The 19,937-nt window shown below is 41.6% G+C and overlaps 1 protein-coding gene across 6 annotated transcripts in view; it reads right to left on the reverse strand.

Moving 5' to 3' along the window:
• The window catches only part of DIP2C (disco interacting protein 2 homolog C), a 327,852-nt gene that overhangs the window by 131,602 nt on the left and 176,313 nt on the right, over positions 1-19,937 (reverse strand). For 4 of the 6 annotated variants that reach the window (XM_075492421.1, XM_075492425.1, XM_075492419.1 and 1 more), the window contains exons 2-4: positions 17,848-17,919; positions 15,089-15,256; positions 5,446-5,556 (exon numbers count right to left, since the gene is read on the reverse strand). In XM_075492421.1, the coding sequence (XP_075348536.1) occupies positions 5,446-5,556; positions 15,089-15,256; positions 17,848-17,919 (351 nt within the window). The remainder of the gene's footprint in view (positions 1-5,445; positions 5,557-15,088; positions 15,257-17,847; positions 17,920-19,937) is intronic. The other 2 variants (XM_075492423.1, XM_075492424.1) reach the window with 1 other exon arrangement.

Genomic DNA, 19,937 nt, shown 5'->3' on the forward strand with positions numbered 1-19,937 from the left:
CATGTATTTGCAGCTTCCAAAAGTACCTGAGAAACCTAGTTTCTAAACTGCGCTAAGGAAACAAAGCTGTATGTCCAACTGCAGCTACACCTACATGAGCATTATTAACTTCGTACTTAAGTCTTTGCCTGATTTTGCAGTCACATCACTTGAACCAGATCAGGCCAGATGCTGACATCTATTCTGCATGCAGAGGCAGAAGTGAGTGCAAGCCAGTTTTCCTTTGACTGGGTTTTCTTGCCTGAAAAGCCACTGGCCAGAAAAGGCTCTTGGCAAAAGTTACTGATCCAGCCTACAGCAACATTTGGCTTCAGTGTCATCTTGAGCCCCCAGATAATGTTATAGTACAGGCACCGGCTAAGGAACAGCAGAGCAGCTGCTAGAAAAACATTGCCGCAATCTACATTTGGCAAACCTTTCCAAATACTGTTTCTAAGTGAGTAAATACTAAGAGAATTTTTATATTCAATAGTTAACAAATCAAAAATGCTTTTGAATGAGTATCAGCTAAACTGGCTGCCATGTTTGTATAAACTACATAATATAGCTTAACCCTGCACTGATTCAGTTACTACACTTACAGCATTATCTATTTCTTTATAGACTTTTGAAAAACGATCAAAGAAGCTGACATTTTGAAATATAATGATTTCAGGATCCCTTCCTGTATAAAAAGAAGCAGCCAGGAAATTTTAAACCTTTTTGGTTTTAAAGAATTAGACTAAATTCCCAATGTAAGCTGAATTCTAAAATCAAATTATCTTAAAACACAAAATGTACCAGGAACATTTAGGAAAAAAAATACCTTCCATAAACTCAGAGTCAATTTTATTTAGAATACAAAAATCACAGAAACTAGGTTTTCAAAATTATAGTGCTGAAAAATTCTGTTACAACATTAATGAAATAATAATAATAAGAAAGACTGAAGTGAGAAAATAGGTAGGGATTTAAAATGTCACAGTCTGACATTTTCCATAATAAAAGAGCGTAAGTTGAAGGTGATATTAGTGGCAGCAATGATTTTGAGTCTCCAAAGAGAGTTCATTAAACAATCTTCGCTGACATCTAAATTTATGTAAAAAGCAAAGGCATGGAAGGAGAGTTGGATGACTTTCAGGATGTTCGACTTCCAATTAGGAAAACCTTACCAAGAAGAGACAGAAAAGGACTTTGATCAGAGTTGGAGCAGAGGATTTGTTTGCAGATGTTAATTGAAATAAATTGTGCAAAAAAAATAAGGAAGGGAAATGTTTTCCTAGAAGTGAATTACTTATTGGTTAAAGACTGCAAATTCATTTTGTTTTGGGTCTTTTCCAAGAAGATGTGCCAAATATGATAACAAGCACTGAAACTGGGTAACAGCTAGGATCTAATAATCGCAATGTGATCAGAACAGAGATGCTGTATTAAGTATTAAGTATTAAGCACAGCAAAACAACAAGCAAAACAAAGGCTTCTACCTGAAGCAAATCTGAATCTGAAGACAAGATAACCAGACAGAAATCTGACTTGCAAGTTTGTAACCTGCAGTAATAGAGAGTATGAGTCTTGGGACCAAGAAAGAAATAGACTTCTGATCTCACAGGGGCCATGTATAGAAGGGGAGATCATAATTCAGGATAGGAACATTGCACTGCATCTTAGCAAAGCTCCTCTGAAACTAAATCTAAAGAAGATGGTCTGATAACTTTTCAAAATTGAAATGGAAGTTTACATTTACCTTTGTTGACATTTGCTACATACAGTCTTCTTTTGAGTGAGTGAAGATGCGGTAGCTGTTCAAACCAATTTGTTGGAGAGCTCGGTGACTTGCGGAGGAGTCACGCTATACAGCAGTCAAGGTAGGAATTCAAAGCCCTGCCATAAGCACCCAAAATACTGTCCAGCTTTCCAGTTTTAACACCAAGGACATTTTCAGAGCAACAAAAGAGATCCGGATTTACACCATAGTCCTGACTCTCCTAAGATGAGACTCCTGCATTAACAACAAGCAACCCTTTGCGCTCAATTCCTTACTTTTCCTCCCAGCAACACAGTTTGTGTCTTTATTATTTATATATGTCCTTATAACACTTCGCCCCATTCCTAAGGCAGGACCTTATGTACCATTTCACTGAACAAATGCCTTCCTTTTAAGGCAGCAGGCAGCGACTGAAACCAAGAAGCAGCAACACCAACTCAGAGCACTCCTGGGGTACCAGGAGAGGCGCACGGAGAAGATGTGCATGATGTCTCCTTCCACCCATCCCCAAACTGACTCAACATCTTAGTTTACAAATGGCAAGCATAGCTCAAGCAGACGACTTTCAACACACAAATACACAAGTTTTTAACAGAACTGCTCTGGAGAGTCACAGCTGGGAGGTTTGAGGACCATGGGTTGCATCTCTTACTGGGCCTGTCTGCTCAGGTTCTTCTCTGGAAGAGAGCAGGGTAGCATATTATGCCACTATTACAGATGCAGGTTTCAGGAATGGCAATTTTTACCTGTTTAAAAACACTGGGTAGAAATCAGATGATTTTTAGTGTAATGTGGGAGAAGCTGCTAGGAGCTTATATATCAAGGAATTATAATGCAGATCCCACAATCACTATTCAATGAAAAACTGGCAGCATCTACAGTGTGAACCTAAGGTTTCTGAGGGGAGAGGGGAGTTTTTCAAATTTATCAGAATGGTCTGGACATACACGAACTTTCTCTGCCAACATTTATGGTTTCATCTTCCTTTAAATGGGACTGGCAAGCTCTTTGACTAATGGAATGAACCAGAGATGTGTTACAAAAGGTTTAATAAGGAGTTCTCTATAATTTTCCAGTTGTGTCAGCACAATGCATCTGACTGTGTCCAGCAAGATGCATCTCTCAAACACAATCCAGAACTTCCACAGTTGGCTCCTCTGCGCTCTCCACAAACACCAGTCCCTGGCTCCTGACTCCCAGCTCGCAAGGGTCTCTCTGCCACAACGGCTGATGGGTGCTGCTGCCTATAGCTCCCTTATTCTGCAGCTGCAAGAGAGGCAGCAGCAGACAAACCAGGCTGTGGCCTCTGGCTGTGGTCTGAGAAGGGTGCTTATGCTGCAGCAGTGCCTGTCGCAGTTGAAACAGCAGCTGAGCACACTTACCCTTCATCCAGTTAAGGTGTAGTACGTGCAGTTTACGCTTTCAAAGGTAAGAGTAAAGAAGTTTCAGAGCTCACTTCTCCTTCAGTTATAAGCCAATCACTTCCTTCACTTTGTGTTAATCTGGAGCAGCATCATGAAGAGACTTGCATCCCATTCATTTGGAAATGAGATTTTACCCTTTTGTTCAGCTCTGAAATTAATTTTATCTTCCCTTTATCAGTGCTTCTATTTAGGGCATAATGATGTTCCCAACTTGCTATACTTCAAATTAAATATTTTTTCTTATGATATTCACCAAACTAGAATCAGTACAGTAAAATCCAGCTGTGCCACAGAACCACTGACTGGTGGAGGTCAGCAGGAACCTCTGGAGATCATCCAGTCCAACTCCCTGCTCAAAGCAGGGTCACCGACAGCAGATTGCTTGGGGCCATGTCCAGTGGGGTTTTGAATAGCTCCAAGGATGGAGACACCACAACCTCTCTGGGCAACCTGTGCCAGTGCTTAACCACTCTTAGAGTAAAAAGCTTTTTTCTTATGCTTAAATGGAATTTTTCATATTTCAGTTTGTGCCTACTGCCTCTTGACCTGTCACTGAGCACCACTGAGAAGAGTCTGGCTCCGTCTTCTTTACTTCCCCCATCAAGTACTTACACACATGGATAAGATCCCCCTGAGCCTTCTCTTCTCCAGGCTAAACAAGCCCAGCTCTTGCAGCCTCTCCTCATATATCAGAGGCTCCGTTCCTTAATCAACTTTGTGGTCTTTTGTTGGACTCACTCCAGTACGTCCATCTCTCTCTTGTACTGGAGAGCCCAGCACTGGACTCAGCACTCCAGATGTGCCTCACCAGTGCTGAGCAGAGGGGAAGGATCACCTCCCTCGACCTGCTGGCAGCATTCCTCCTAGTGCAGCCCAGGAGGCTGTTGGTCTTCTTTGCCATAAGAGCACCTTGCTGGCTCATGTTTACCTTGTTGACCACCAGGACTTTGCTGCCAAGCTGCTTTCCAGCCAGTGGGCCCCCAGCCTGTCCGAGTACATGGGGTTATTCCTTCCCAGGTGCAGGACTTGGCATTTCCCTTTGTCAGACTTCACTAGATTCCTGTTTGACCACTCCTCCAGCCCTCTGAATGGTGGTATACCTATCTTGTGCATCAACCACTCCTCCCAATTTGGTATCTGCAAATGTGTGAAGGGTGCACTCTATTTCACCAGCAAGGTCACTAAAGAAGCTATTAAGCAGTACTGGAGCCAGTATTTACTCCTAGAGTACACCGTTAGAGACTGGTGTCCAGCTGGACTTTTTGCTGGTGATCATAACCCACTGAGCTCAACACTTCAGCCAATTTTCAGTCCACCTCACTGTCTGCTCATCTTATCCATATCTCACCAGTTTGTCAATGAGGATGTTATGAGAGACAGTGTCAAAAGTCTTACTAAAGTCAAGGCATACAACATTCACTGCTCTTCCCTCAACCTCCAAGGCAGTCATCTCATTGTAGAAGGTTATTAGGTTGGTCAAGCATGGATTGACCAACCTAATAAGGGGACTTCATAAATCCACGCTGACTACTCCCAATCACCTCCTTGTCCTTCATATATTTAAAAGCAGTTTCCAGGATTATTTGCTCCACCACCTTCTCAGAGATCAAGGTGAGGCTGACTGGCCTGTAGTTTCCCAGATCCTACTTCTTGCCATTATTGAAGACAGGAATCAATCTTGCTTTTTTCCAGTCCTCAGGAACCTCCCTTGATTGCCACAACCTTTCAAAGAATTGAGAGTGGCCTCACAATGACGTCGGCCAATGATGCATCCCATCATGTCCCATGGACTTGTACATGCTCAGTTTGTTCAAGTGTTCCCTGTCCTCATCCTCCTTCATGGAGGGTAGGTTTTCATTGCTCAAGACTTTCCCACTGGTCTCAGGGGCCTTGGATTCCTGAAGGCAAGTCTCACCAGTAAAGACCAAGGCAAAGAAGACATTAACTATGTTGGCCTTTTCCATGCCCTTCGTCACCCAGTGCCCTGCCCCATTCAGCAGTGGGCCTGCATTTTCCCTAGTCTTCCTTTTGCTGCCAATGTGCCTGTTGCCCTTCCTGTTGCCTTTCACATTCGTTGCCAGATGCAATTCCAGAAGTACTTTGGCTTTGTAACGCCAGCCCTGCATGCTTGGACAGTGTCTCTGTATGTGTACAACGAATATTTCCCATGTATAGCTACTACATGAGTTTACAACAAAATTCTTTTTAAAAAAGCAAAGAACAGAACCAGCCATCTCAAATTTTCATTCCAATTCTGTGGTCTTCAGTTCTACTTACCCGATCTATAGCGCTCATCCCGTGACCCTGAGGACCTGCGACGGTGGTATCGAGAGGAAGAGGACGGAGTAACAGGAGTTCGACGTTCTTGTGGTAATGCCTGGTCCACCCCTGCATTAATAAAAAAAAAACCAAAACAAACAAGCTCATTTTGATTGAATTCCAGAAGTTAATAGTGAGGAGGAGTTCAGCCTACACTCTAAGTAGAAAATGAACATTCAGTAGCTAAACCATGTCATACCAGTTGGTTACACAGTTCTTGCCTCTGGTCAGCTTTTCTGGTATGGTTATTTTCCTGGTTCTCTCTAAGACAACCTTTTTCCAGGATCATAGACTACATAAGAAGAGCATACAGACAGTAGGCTTGGTGTGTTTTTTTTTTCCCAAAGAGGTGACCTTTCATAAAGTAGTATTCAGGAAGTATTTTAATGTGCTAATAAAAGGTGGACACCATTGCAATGGATCTTGACGTTTTCCTGCAAATTGCTTATAAACAGTTCCTAAGAAGACTTAGCCAGTGCGTATTATCTAAAACCTCATGCGGTTGGATGGTATCGGCTGGTGACAACACAATACTAACCTATGGAAACTAGATACCCTGTGGGAAGGGAACTAAATTAATATCTATAGGCATTTTCAGCTACCAAGGGCCAGAACGTAAACAATAACTGCACCAAACCAGGCTGAAAATAGTAATCTGTTCCAGCAAAACAATAAAAATAACTCAGCTTTATAATATATACCCGCAGCACCTCAGTATGCCAGGCCTAAACATCCAGTATTTAAGACTCAAACCTTGTCTTAATCCCTTTCCCATAGTGAATTTGCTTTTTTAAAAAAATAGGTATTTTCTTGAAGACTCCTTCAATGACAGTAGTGGTATAACAGCAGCATTGTATACAACACTTCTAGAAACTAATGTTCCTTGACAACTTCCAGAGAAGAGTGAAGTGAATTACTTAAGCAGGAAAATTTGAACAAACAACAGGAAAAGAAAGCAAACCTGCATCTGTAATAGTGGCATAATATGCTACCCTGCTCTCTTCCAGAGAAGAACCTGAGCAGACAGGCCCGGTAAGAGATGCATTCAGCTTAGAGCTAATAAAGCACAGAGCGTTAGGCACTGTGATGCACAGGGGCAAAAAACCAGGAGTACCTAAAGAAACGAAATTAATTCTTTCCTATTATTTTTTGCCTTTAAAAAGTAGTTACACACTATGTGTAACTGTAGGGACAGAAGTAAAACTGGCCTCTTGCACTTAGGGTTGACGGTAAGAAAAATCTGTTAAAATTACTTAATTAAATGATTACTAATTAAGTATTCAAATGGATGACTAATAAACTGAAATTGAACTCAACAAAACAATGTTTGGAAATATGTTCATATTTTTCGATTAAAACACAATGTAAAAACTCTCCACTACTCTTTCTGAACTATTCAATGCCTGCTTATTGGAGAGGGATAAGAGTTTACTTTTGCAGAAACAAGAATTTTTATGTAGAATACAGACCAACCGAAAATGCTATGTTGACTTCAATCAGTCTCAATTATGTTTCAATGGACTCTAAAAAACATCTTTTTAAGATGTTGGCATTGTACCCTTATTTCTTTGTGAAAACAAACTGAACTCAAAATACAGCTTCTCTCTTAAATCTCTGGAATATCAGCAATGTCAAGCCTGCTTTGATTTTGTGGAGAAGTGGCTGGTTGGCTAAAAAACATACTGGGAGTAAAATCTCATAGGTGCATAAAAGACAGAGTGAATCCATAAATTTTCTTCTACTCAGATTGTGATTAATAATTCATACTCTTAAATCAAATAAATCATTTAAATGCTCTTTCTCCACACCATAGTACTATGTAATTTCACTTGCCCTCAAGCCTTTATATTATTTAAGGCAGGTAAACCTAACTTCTGAATCACTGAAATAATCAGAAGAAATATTTTCACCTCATTTGTATATTTAGATTTTTTCTTTCTTTATTGGATTACCCTGAGAACCAGCAATATAAAGTTAACAATAAAATTAATTTTGATGGAAAATTTTCAAAAAAATATGTTTCCGTCTGTACAAGATGCAAACCACCATTATTCATCTCAGTCCCTATCAATATTGTCAGGAATGAGACACTTTCTGGAAACCACATACATTTACAAAAATCCTAAAAAAACACACCCAAAAAATGTGCACCTAAAATTGCTGCTATGTCACAGAGGTTTTGTGAAGAAAGCAGTGCCATAACATCTCATGGCAAATGACTTCTGTAGGGCAACGGCGTGTGGAGAAGAACAAACAAAAATAATGTAGGTGTTGCTACTGAACAACAACGTCATGGAAAAGGCGATTAAATGCATCCTTTCAACAGCGACACCACATGCAATAGGCTGAGGGGAAATCAAATTGTGAGGAAAAGCATCAGTTACAAAGAGGTGCGCAGCTGCTGTAGGAGGTCTACCCGGTCTACCCTTCAGGTAGACCTGAAAGCTGTTGGACAAAATGCGTTCAAGCCCGTGGTTTCCTTCTCCTGGCCGTTTGGCTATGAGACACCTCAGGTGTCTCAGTCTCTTCTGCAGGTGTGGGCAGTGCACAAAGCTCTTTTTCAAGGTGTAAAAAATACAGTGCATGTAAGGTAACCTCAAACACTGACCCTGACATTGCAGAAGACAGCAGGACGCCCAGCTGGCCAGGCAGCACTGCTGCCCACGGCACTCCCTGACAGTGCAGAGGGCTATTCCCTCCTCCGGTTCCCTACGGAGATTATACTGTTACTTGTTCTTACTACAGACATAGAAATCTCTCACCTAATCTTAAAACCGAGACACTTTAGCTAGTTTACCTCCCTCCTACTTTGTACATGTGTGTTTGTTCTTTTAAGTAAGTCTGTACTGACACAATGGGTAATATGGAGTTTCTTCTTACAGTTAGGAAAGAGACAGCCCCAACATCCTACACTGGTAGTCATTTAAGGCCATAGCAAACTAAATGAGAATATCAAAATATCTTTTGCTTTTATGAGGTCTGGGGATCATTTGATGGCTTTACTTCCCACCTTCCCATAAATATAAAAACAGCGAATAAACCTCTACCCAAGTACAGAACAGGATGTGTGAATGTGGCTTGCTGATAGCACCGATTTACGTGAGGAAGTTAATTCTGCACTAAAATACAGAGAAGCTCTCCATCAGCCATCTGCAGGGAGACCTCTCTTTGTACTAAGTTTCTTTAACATGAAAAAACACAAAGCATCGCCCCACTTTGGAGAGACAGCAAGAAACCTGACGACGGCTCCTTACTGAAGGGGCTGGAGCAGGAATTAGCCAGCACTGCCCGGACTCACACCTTCTCTTCCCGTGCGCCCGTTCCCTCACACAGCACCAACGACGTGTGAGACAAAGTACACAATAGCGAGAACCTACACGGTGCCACTCCTGAGCAACGGGTAGGAGGAAAAGCCATACAGAATAATGAATACCATGAAATCAGTGAAGTGTTGCCATAAATACCGAAGCGGTGTTAACAGCAGAACTGTTCACCTCCATGAAGGCTCCAGCAATATAGTGCAGTAACAAGCATCTTTTTTTTTTTCACTTCTACTTCTGAACATAACTAAACCCCTAAAATTGATAGCTTTCGCAGCCAGCACACAGGGTCCGTGACTTAAGTGCTAATGCTTGTTCAAGTGCAGCTTCGCCCAGATGCATTTGTGAATCAGTGGAAGCGGTGGCGTAATGGGCTTTGAGAATTCATTCTTGGATCAATTCCTAAATTTAAGGAGGCGGCAGAGCAATGAATGGCTTTCATAAAAGAAAGGACAGTGTCACACCAGTGCCCTGTGCGCAGGCACAATCACAGTCACTGTCAAACTGGCCTCGTTCTTAATAACGCCATAGTCCACCCCAGTCTTGCAGCTAAAGCAGGGCTTGAAAAGGTAAGCATAATTAGCACTAATGACTGACTCGTTATAAGTCATGAAGAATTGCAGCAAAATATATATGCCTGGAACACCGTTATTTTCTATAAAAGGCTGAGAAATCAGTGCTTTAAGCTCATCACATTACACATAAGCATTACCAGGTGCACTGGAGCAAACAGCCACCTTCTTAATACAAGCATTAGTTCGTTTATCTAATGCCGCTAATGTGGGATTCAGCTTGCAGATTAAGACACCTATATTTAGGTGTCTACAAGAAGGTGCTTAAGTTAAACTCCATTATGAAAAACAGAGACCTAGGCCAGGACTCAGGAGTCTAAACAGAGGTCTTTTCAGATGTTGTGGACTATGATACCTGGCTTGACCAGAATGGCATGCGTCCCCTCTAAGCCCTGTTTTATATGTGCTTGCTCTGTGCAGATGTCTCTGATACTGTAGGAAATCCTGAACACTATTAGACACCTATCTTCAGGCAACTCCATGAGCCCAGTGAAGCCTTGAGAGCTATGCAGGTGGTCAGTGGAGGTATCTGCTTTGGAATAAGCTGAAAAGCTCTCTGGGTTTCATCAACTGAATTAACTGTGTCTCTTCCCATAAGAATGGGAGCTTAAATACCAGGTTCATAGGCAGACAACTTAATGCAGATATATCAATCTACAAATCCTAATCTGCAAGCTGGATCCTGCCTTGACTGTATTTAGCTAAAAATGCAAGAGCCTCAGTAAAGCTATTTAAGCAATACCACTGCAGGCTGGATAGTTTTATTTTTAAATGCAAGGAAGGCACAAAACTGTCAGCTGGAAGCAGGCTTCACCTCCTTCCTTCCTTTCTTTTTGCCTTCACCTCTTTGTTCCTCCTTTTATTTATTACTTCTTTTTGTAGGTAAATTGCAGTGCTATGTGCTGATAATGTGGCAATAGCTGCACTGCCCTCTCCAACAGAGGACAATCGTTTCCTTAATGACAGCTGACAAGTTGCTTTGATGTAGCTCTTATTCCTATGTCTGTGTCAAATTTTTGAATCTAAAAATATTTAAAAGCTGAAATGTCTAATTGACAAGAAATAGAAGGCATTAGACACAGGCTACATTGATTGTTCTAAAACTAACTTACAGTGTGTGACCCCAGGAGAGAGAGCCGTAGGATAAACCCAGCAACTCCAGGGCTCGTGGGAAGGCAGGCAAACAGTGTTTGCAGTGCAGTTTTAAGAAACCGTATTTACATTCAGTTCAAAGTATTTCCTGAGCTTCTGCGCAATGGCTGGTGGCTCAGCTTTAAAAGCAAAGCCAGGTGATGAACACACCATGTATTCTGTAAACAGGTTAAATGTCACACTGCTCCCATGGAACTTGTTACTTAGCGTGGCATTTCACTCTTCCCATCAAATGAACATCTAAGTAATGAATTCACTGGATAAGCCAAAGGAGATTTAAAATGCAATACTCCCAACCAAAGACATCCAGGAAAGTGGAGCCACTTTCTGCTAGATAAATATGGAGAAAATGGAATTTCTGATTAGATGTGTTTAATTAACAATCTTTCCTTCACAGGTGAGCTTTCACACTCATTCCTGCACTTGGTTCTGATTTCAAACAATGCACATACTTCAAACTGATCTTCTTCTTTCCTTACTACAATCTTGATCTTGCCTTCCAGCAATTCCTTGCAAGCTTTAGCTTCCGTTCAAGCTTAGCATGGCTATCGTGGGCTTCTCTCCATTATCTCAGAGATGGCAGACATCCCATTACAGCTCCAATTCACATGCGATGTTTGATTTCCCTTTTTCTCTAGATAGTCCCAGAGCTTCAGTGTACCATTTGAAGATTCTTTTAGGAGAGTATGTAGAAAAAGGCTACCTATCCACATAGTGAACACATTCACCAATGCGCTGGTCAGCTTACACTGCTGGCAGTTTAACATCCATCCTTCAGAAATTTGCTGCAGACAAATTCGGGCAGTATTGTGAATTCCAGCAGTTTCTGATTTTGACAGCGGCACCCAACTCTTCACATGCCTCCGCTGGCTCCAACTCCTCTGCTCCAGCACAGGCAAGCTTTGTTTCAAGGCCCTCAATGATATCTCCCCTTTCTACCCCCCACTGCTCACCTCTGATTAACATCTTTTCTCACCCATTTGTCAGATTTTTAGACAAGCATCTTCATGTTTCCTCCTATCCTCTTATGTTTCACAGATGGTCTCCATGAACAGCAACAGATATTTCATTGAAATTCTTCAAATTCTTTGAAAAACATCCTGACACTGATGCATACTAAAAATATCCTCCCCCAAAAAACCATCATGCTGACTGCTGAAACCGCTACCCACGTTACTAACTGATTCCATCACGTACTCATTTCTTCCCTTACACCCATTTTTTGGCCTTACTATTAGGGTGTAAAATCTTTGAAGGAAGGATTTTTTTTCTCTGTGTTTGAACAAGGATTAATATTAAGAGGTCTTACTGCAGGACAGGAAACAAAGGTGCCATCATAAAACAAAGAATGCATAAAATGGTAACAGGGTTCTCAGTCACCATGGCAAAAGGGAAGCAGTAACCATCACGCTTTAAGTGATGGCATCAAGGGGTAGTTCTCAGATGCTTTCAGAACCTTCCTTTTTAGCCAAACTAGGCTCTGCAAGGCATCCACCAATTCAAACCAAAACTCTTTTTTAAAAACAAGACTTACTAAGCATTCATCTATGTGAGATAGTTTCTCATCTGTTAAAGATCTGTCACACTGTTCAGAAATGTGTCCATGAGTTCTGCAATGCATATGCCTTTCAATGAGATCCATGTTCTCAAGACACATCTATGCTTTGAAATGCCCCATCATGGTTATCCCTTGACAGGATCTTTAAGAATTAGGAAGGCAGATGTTATAGGAATACTCGTTATTGTTAATAAAGTGAATACATGATGGGTTTTTTTCAATTCCAGAATCAGGCTTTGTTTAAACATTTCCTTGCAATCTTTGCAATCCAAACAATCTTGCAATCCAAATAATGTCTGTGGAAGAGAAAATGAAATTGTAATTGCCGAGTTTACTTTGAGTGCCTAAAGGGCTAGCAGCAGGAATAGTTGAAAGCAAATGTATGCACACATACATATAGAAAAGTATGCAAATGTATGCACACATTACAGATATATATAAATATGTGTCAAGTTAATAACAGAGGCTATGAAATTGGTTCCTGTAGTTCTACAGAAAATTGTTTCTTCATAAGGTAAAGGGATCTTCCGTGCAAATGTATTATCTTCTCTGCACTGCGTAGCTTGAAATCTCCGCGTGCTGGTGCTGGTGGGGCTGCAGCAGCAGCAGAGGCAGTGAGCTGTCTCCAGGCCTGTGAAAGGAGCAGCAGGTGCCTTTTAAACACCACATCTCACAGGTTTATTATCCGTAATAAATAAAGCACTGGTGACTGGTCTACATGGTTACGCTACAAACAGAGCTACACTGGTGGTACCAATGATGGGAAATTACAGAAAGTAATCTAGTGTAGACACAGCACTTGATTAAGAGAGAATGAACCACCCATGTCTAAGCATTAGAAGCAAAGCTTAATTGATAACAACATCGTCTCTGTTCTGTGAATGAATAATCAAATTTCCTGGCAAAAGACTGGAAGCAAATTGGGCAAAACCACAGCTTATGGGGGATGCAGGTAATTTTGTTATTTTTCTTCTAGGGAGGGTTTCTCTTAATAGCGTGCACGCAGCTGTCCACATGTTATCTTACCCAGAACTGACTGATCTAATCAAGATAATCTTCAGAAAGATATTCTGAAAGAAATGCCTGTTTAAGTGGTTATTCTTTCAGCTCTTGGCCGTCAGGGCTCCTCTACAGAGGCAGTAAGAGAAAGGTCACAGCGCAAGACAGACTGGGATATACGTGCAGATATAAAGGTCCAGATTCACTATTATTTTTAGATGTCTGACATACGGGCATGCTAAGAAAAGAAAAACTACCCTGCGCACAGAACATCTCCAGCTACAAACTGACATCCTGAGAAAGCGTTTTGAGGAAACAAAGCTGTACTTTTGTCTCCCTAAGTTAAAGCAGGTGGGGATTTAATGGGAAAGAAAAAGGGGGCTCCCCCTATCCCTTCTCCCATTAACACTGCCAAACGCAGCATATCCGTTCCGGATTTCTGGATGTTCGACAGCCAGGCTGGAACAGTACAAATGTCCTTTGCATATGTGCAGTCTGTGCAGCATCTGGACGTGTCAGACCTATGAGCATGCACTGCGGAGTCAACTTGCAGATGTGCAGCAGATCCAGCACGTCCCCCATGTGTCAGACTCACCGCACGTTTGTTGTACAGCACAGTGACAATATCCTCTCTGGGACTGTCCTGTCAGAAATAGAGAGCCTAAGAGTGAACTCCCACATCACCTGGTACAGTATCAACCACGTGGCTGCCCAGCTTCCCCTTTTGGATTAGGATTATACCCATTCCTGAAAAATAACAGCTCTCCCTTTCCAAACTGACAATATCCCAATGAGCACAACAAAAAGACCTCTGGTATATATCGAGATATATATATGTGTGTGTGTTTATATATGTATATAGCCAACCCTTCTACTGACTGCATTTAGCACCTACATGGTTTTATATCACTAATTCTGTTAAACCTGAAATTGCATTTAAATTTAATCATTCCTATTCTGCAAAAATCTTGGGCAGAGGAAGTTAATCATGTCAGACTGAGGGAACCTGACTTAGAGCAGCCCCACCTCAGAGGAGAAATACAAACACCACAGTCAGAATCCGATATGGATCTCCTCTATAGTATTATGGCAAATTGGTTTGAAAATGAGCAGGGAAGGGTGTCTCAAAGGGATCTTTTTACAAGTATGTCTTCTCCTAACAGAACTGCAAACCCAATCTTCTCTCTAGCCGTCTCTTACACTGTGTCTGGACTGCCTTGTGGGAGCATGGTGCGATGAGTGTGATGTCCTCCATGTGCCCACACGGCTGGCAAGAGAAAATCTGGTGTCTTGAGGGGCTGTGAATCCTCTGCAGCCTTGCTGCAAACCCAGGGAGTAGGAGCAGACTGCCTGCCACCAGCCACAGGCGACCCCCGGAAGGCAGGACGGGTGTCTGCTGAAGGGCACAGCCATGCAGGCATGGCTGGGGTCATGCCTTGCCTGTCCACACTGCAGACACGTAGCCCTGCACAATGTTCTTCCTCCAGTATGCCCTACCAGCCTGATGCCTGTTCCTAAAAGTCAGTCTGCTTCTGAATGGTTTGGACGTGAGTGGAGCTCAGGCAGAGATCTCTACTTGAAAACAGCACAGAATTAGGAGTGCTTAGATTTTTACAGCTTCCTCCGGATTCTGGTGGGCTTGGACCTGTCCAGAGCTCTGTAAAAAGGCAGTGCCAAAAAGGCAATCAGAAACACATGCCTTCCTGTGTTTCGCCAACTTATTATATGAATCCCCCTTCAAAGTATCCATGGTATGGAAGCTAGAGAGACGTTAACATGTTCAAATGTTACTAAGGAGTACTCCTTCTCCCTTCCCATCACTTCACTCTTAGGCAGATAAAAGTCAGTAATTGCCTTCCAGATGTTGTCCTTTGGTTGTCCGGCCTTGTCACTGGCAGTTCCTAGTCTATCATATTGATGTAGGTGTCTACCAGAGGCTTCCAGATGAGGCACAGTTACAGACAGATATGGACTGGAAAAGATACATTCATTGTGCTCACCAAAACGAAAATAAAAGAGAGGCCGGTTTCCTGCCGTGCTGGCTGCTCTCTCTCTAGCGGCCGCTTCCCGGATGTCACAGACACCAATGTTGGCAGTGCGGAGCATTCTTCTGGCAGCTCCTTCACTGTGTTGCAGTCTACACCGTACCGCGGCAGCTCCATTCGCTGCTGTAACAAGTTGAAAAAAACTAATTAATTCACGTTTAGTTTTTTTACATTTGTTACAGCAACGAATGGAGCTGCTGCCCCCATGCAGTAGAGCACACACGCACACGCACGCACAGACACCACAGGACACTCACGGAGCCAACGCGGGTCAATGTTCCACTCTGCCAACATGGGCGTTAGTAATGTTAGCAAAGGTGCAGCGAGAGGACTGGATGTCCCAACAGAGGGGAACTGCCTTTGGATTTCCTTTAGTTTGTTGAACGCCGTCACAGAATGCAAATCCCTGCCCTTCCCCAATGCCTCCAATCCCAGTGAAAGAGCCATGTCCATTTCCATACTGTTTTAAAATATCTCTAAAACGTCTATTCCCTTTTAATAGCAAGATCCGAGACCGCCAAAGCTTATAAATTCTTGCAGTTCCCCATCAAAACAGATTACAACAAAAAACCAAATGACTGATTTGGTCCTGTATGCGGTTGTTCAGATATGAACAGAGGCTTACAACAGGCAGCATCTGTTTTGTTACCCTATTTCTTCTTGGAAAGGATTCATCTCCCCCTTCCTAGTGAGCAGGGACCTCAAGCCATTCAGATGAGTAAAGTCTTAGAAGGAGAATATCAAAAATTGAACTGTTTCAAGTTTTGTCCAAAAGCTAAGACAACAAAACAAACAAAAAGTACAAAGACAGCAAAGACCCAAGCACAAATAATATCAGTTTATGGAGGAAAATACTTTAATACAGTAGAAGCACTATCTTCCACTATAATAAAATAATTCATTTAGCCTTCAGCTAAACGATTGAGCCTGATGTACGTACAAGAAAACAGTAGATGATATTTCAATACTTTTCCTCTTCATCCTATTATAATCTTCCTTCACTCATCCATATGCCACATTCCCAGTGCAGGATTTTCTGGGAAATGGTAGAGCGGAAAACATTCACTCCGTTTCTTCCATCTTTAAAACAGCCCTAAATCAGCTACATCCTCAGTCATGACCTCTTCAAATTATTGAACAGACCCTACTACAGGACTGGCTTTCAGAGATCCCTCTGCTTCGCCTTACACTGGAAACCTTTAATATCACAACTGAGACCTTGAAAGATAAACCTTGGAGGGTTCTCCATCTTCTGTCTTTCATCATTACATGCATGATGAATCCCCAGCAGTTTCAGCCACTGATACAGCTTGATCAGAAGAGTATGAGCTTTCTGGAGAAAGAGCTGTATTTTCTTGTGTGAAGAAAAAAAGGCACAACTAACTGTATAAACAAATACTGGTACCAACCGCACCGCTGTGTTGAGGATTACTGTGAGGCAACAGTCTCTCCATAGCTCAGTAAACCTAAGTAGGTCTCATGAGAACACACTGTGAAGACTATTGTATGTCTGATAGTCTGGTCAGATCAATAAATACTCAGAAATTTAATAACTGCACCTCTGGTATTGTAATTCTGTTGATTTGATTTGTTTCATTCTCTAATGGATCCCAATGGTTAGGAAATGTCACAGACACCCTCAAATCAGGCTGTATCACTTTAGAAAATGGAGGTGTCTATAACACTGATCTCTTTTGTGGAGTTCCCACCAGTGGAGCAGACCAAGTGAAATCCAAAGGCACAAAAGTATCATTCTGCTATGGAGCTAGGTAATATATATACACCTCAAGAAGAGAGAACAAGGCAGTGCCTCCACGCATGAGCAGTTTAAATAGAAAACCATCAGCTCCGCCATAAAGGCAGGATTTTGTAAAAGAAGGAGGAAACTAGTTCCCAGGCCTGCAACAAAAACAGGGCTCAGAGGACAGCCAAGCCCAAGGGGGTGACTCACCGTAAGGTGAGTGGGATGCCACAAGTGTGTGGGGCATGCTCCTCTGAGACCAACACAAAATGGCCTACACCAATACCTACAACTACATATTCAACTTCACGATCCAGTGCCTCAGAAGAGTGAAAGAACTTTGAAGAGTTCTTATCTAGAGAGAGGAAATTATTTCAATGAAGCAATACATCATTAAATCTAGTTAGAGGATTTTTTTACACCTTTTGGGCAAGTACATGCAACCCATCCCTCAACACTGAGACCAGGTATCTATAAAGGATTGGTTGTCCACGCGTTATAGGACAAGCTGAACTCTAGGGATGTTGCTGGTCCCTCTAGGGTCTTCAAAAGGGAGATTTGGACAGGAAACCCAGAAATGGAGGAAGGTACAAACTCCAGGGTTCTCTTCCACTCTTGTGTATACCTCTGTTCAGAAAGCTTTACTTGGCTGGGGTCTCAATGAGTTAGGACATCACGTTTTCCCCTGTATTTTTGCATTACTTCTAACAATCAATGCCTCTCTAACAAGCCTAGGCTGATTTCATTTTCCAGACACGACTGCCAAACCCACAGCAACGTATGTAAAAAATGTACACACACATCAAAGCGGACATATATATAAAAATATACATAAAATGGATGGAATAAGCTTTTTCTGCATAACAATAGCTTTGTTTCTGCCACATATATTTCTTCAGAGATGCAGATTTTTACTGTGGCAACTATCAGTACGCTTGACATCTTCATATATTGCAAGCACAGATGCACGTACCGGGAGGCTGTGGCAGGTAGGCCCCAATTAATTTTGATCTCTTCTTTTCATATCCCTTCTGTGTGATGTCACCTGCCAAGAAAAGAAAAGAAAAATCAGTAAGACGTGGATAAAGACAGTGTCTAGCTACTTAATGGCAGCACCATCAGCTTAGCCACCACTGCACTGTTTGTCTGTCTTGACAATTATAATGAACAAATGAAAAGCACAGTATGATCACTCCACCCAGAAAAAACTCATTTACGCCAGAGCCACCCTGACAAGTAAATACCCAGCCTTGATTTATTCCAGCACCGGAGTCCAGCGGCACAGAGTTTTAAAACCATTCTGAGATGCTGTCACACAAGCTTTCAAAAGCTACAATGACCTTCATTAGGTTAATAAACAATGGATTATATAGAGTGCGTGGGCCTGTGGTGGCTGGCAAAACACATCGCTGATTAGCATTTTCTATCATTAATGGGATTTTTCTAATCAAGCATGTAAGACACAAAAGGCTTGAAACTGCTGCTATATCATTTCTGCAATATAAATGTTTTAGCTGATTTCTAAGCAGTACTGAGAGGAACAAAACCAAACCAAAAACAAATCTACCACAGATCCACTAGAAAACAGTAGCATAAAGACTCTTTGCCTGACTTTCCAATTAAATCTTCAAAAAATTTTTGGAGCTAAAAGTTTGCATTTCTTAAATTCAATTCATATGACCCTTCACTGTGTCTGCAGTTTCCTCAGGTAACTTTTTTTTTAATCTAAGTATAAAAAAATATGTTTCTGTAAAGCTTTCCTAAAAGAAAGTGATGGATAATTAGATATGTAGAACAAAACATCTACTTTTAGTCTTATTAGAGTTCAGGAGAGGTTTGGCACTGAACTTGCGATACAGTCCTGGCTCTGAAGCTCCAGATCTACCTTTAATGGTTAAAATACTTGTTCAAATATAATTCAAATATCCAGATTCTTCTTTCCAAATACGTGAGCACAGATGCACACACACATATGTATGTATTAAATTCAATACAAGCTACTTCGGATACTAAAAAGAGTGGTAGGTTTTACAGTTATAAGACTTTTGAAATAACACCATATTCCCTGCCCTTTCAATAAGCATATCTGCTATTACGAGACTCATCATGCAGTTAAAGTTCAGTTGCAACACTGGACTTGTACGTTTGTAAAAGGTTGATGGCTTAGGAGGGCAGAAACCACAAAAAGAAGTGGAGCTTTGGCAGCAACGTCCAGCTAGATACAGCAACCCGTGTCTGTTCATGCTCTTCCATCCCTGTGTTCAACCTTCACCTAAGGAGACCATTTGCCAAGAGAAATACATGCTCATTTCAATCCCAGCCACCCTGGTAAATGGATGCTGAGTTAGCACCAATGTATAGATAGAGCTTCCTGTGGGTTGGTCTGAAATCAGTAACTACATGAAAACACCTTCAGATGTTGTTCCTCGATGAAAGACCTTTTCCTGGGGATGGTTCCAATAAGCAATAAGGAGGAAAAATTCTCCAAGTCTCTCTGCCAGTGTCCTGAGCCAACCTCTCATCCCTGGTTAAAAAACAGTGCTTAGAATAACACCTATCCTCTTCACTACCTTATCTCAAACTGCTCTACAAAAGAAGTCAACTAAAATATCTGTGTTTTTAAACGAGGAAAGTGAGAGTGAAGCACTTCAAATGATAACCGTCCCATATTCACCCAAGGAAGAAGTGGCAGACTTGGCAAGAGGACCTAAGCCTTTAAAGTTCAAACCAACTGACTCTTCAGGCACATTTCTTCCCATTTTGAATACTTCTGGCATCTGTTCAAACTAGTGAAACAAGCTCCCTCTCCATTGTAATCATCAGCTTCTCACAATCCAGACAGTAACTATAGATACCACTTCAATAAAATGTTTTAATAAAAAAATGTTTATTTCCATTTGAAAATCATAAAGTATGAACAAATTTTTCTAAGTTTTGCTAAACAAATTGCCATTAATATACTGTGATCATCAATACCAAATTCTTATGCATTCCTGACACATCTTAATTTGATTTTATTAGTTTACTGTTGCTCTTAAAGGAGAACAGAGACATCCTATGGAG

Source organism: Mycteria americana, chromosome 2 (genome assembly GCF_035582795.1).
Source record: "Mycteria americana isolate JAX WOST 10 ecotype Jacksonville Zoo and Gardens chromosome 2, USCA_MyAme_1.0, whole genome shotgun sequence".
In the NCBI taxonomy this organism is placed as follows: domain Eukaryota; kingdom Metazoa; phylum Chordata; class Aves; order Ciconiiformes; family Ciconiidae; genus Mycteria; species Mycteria americana.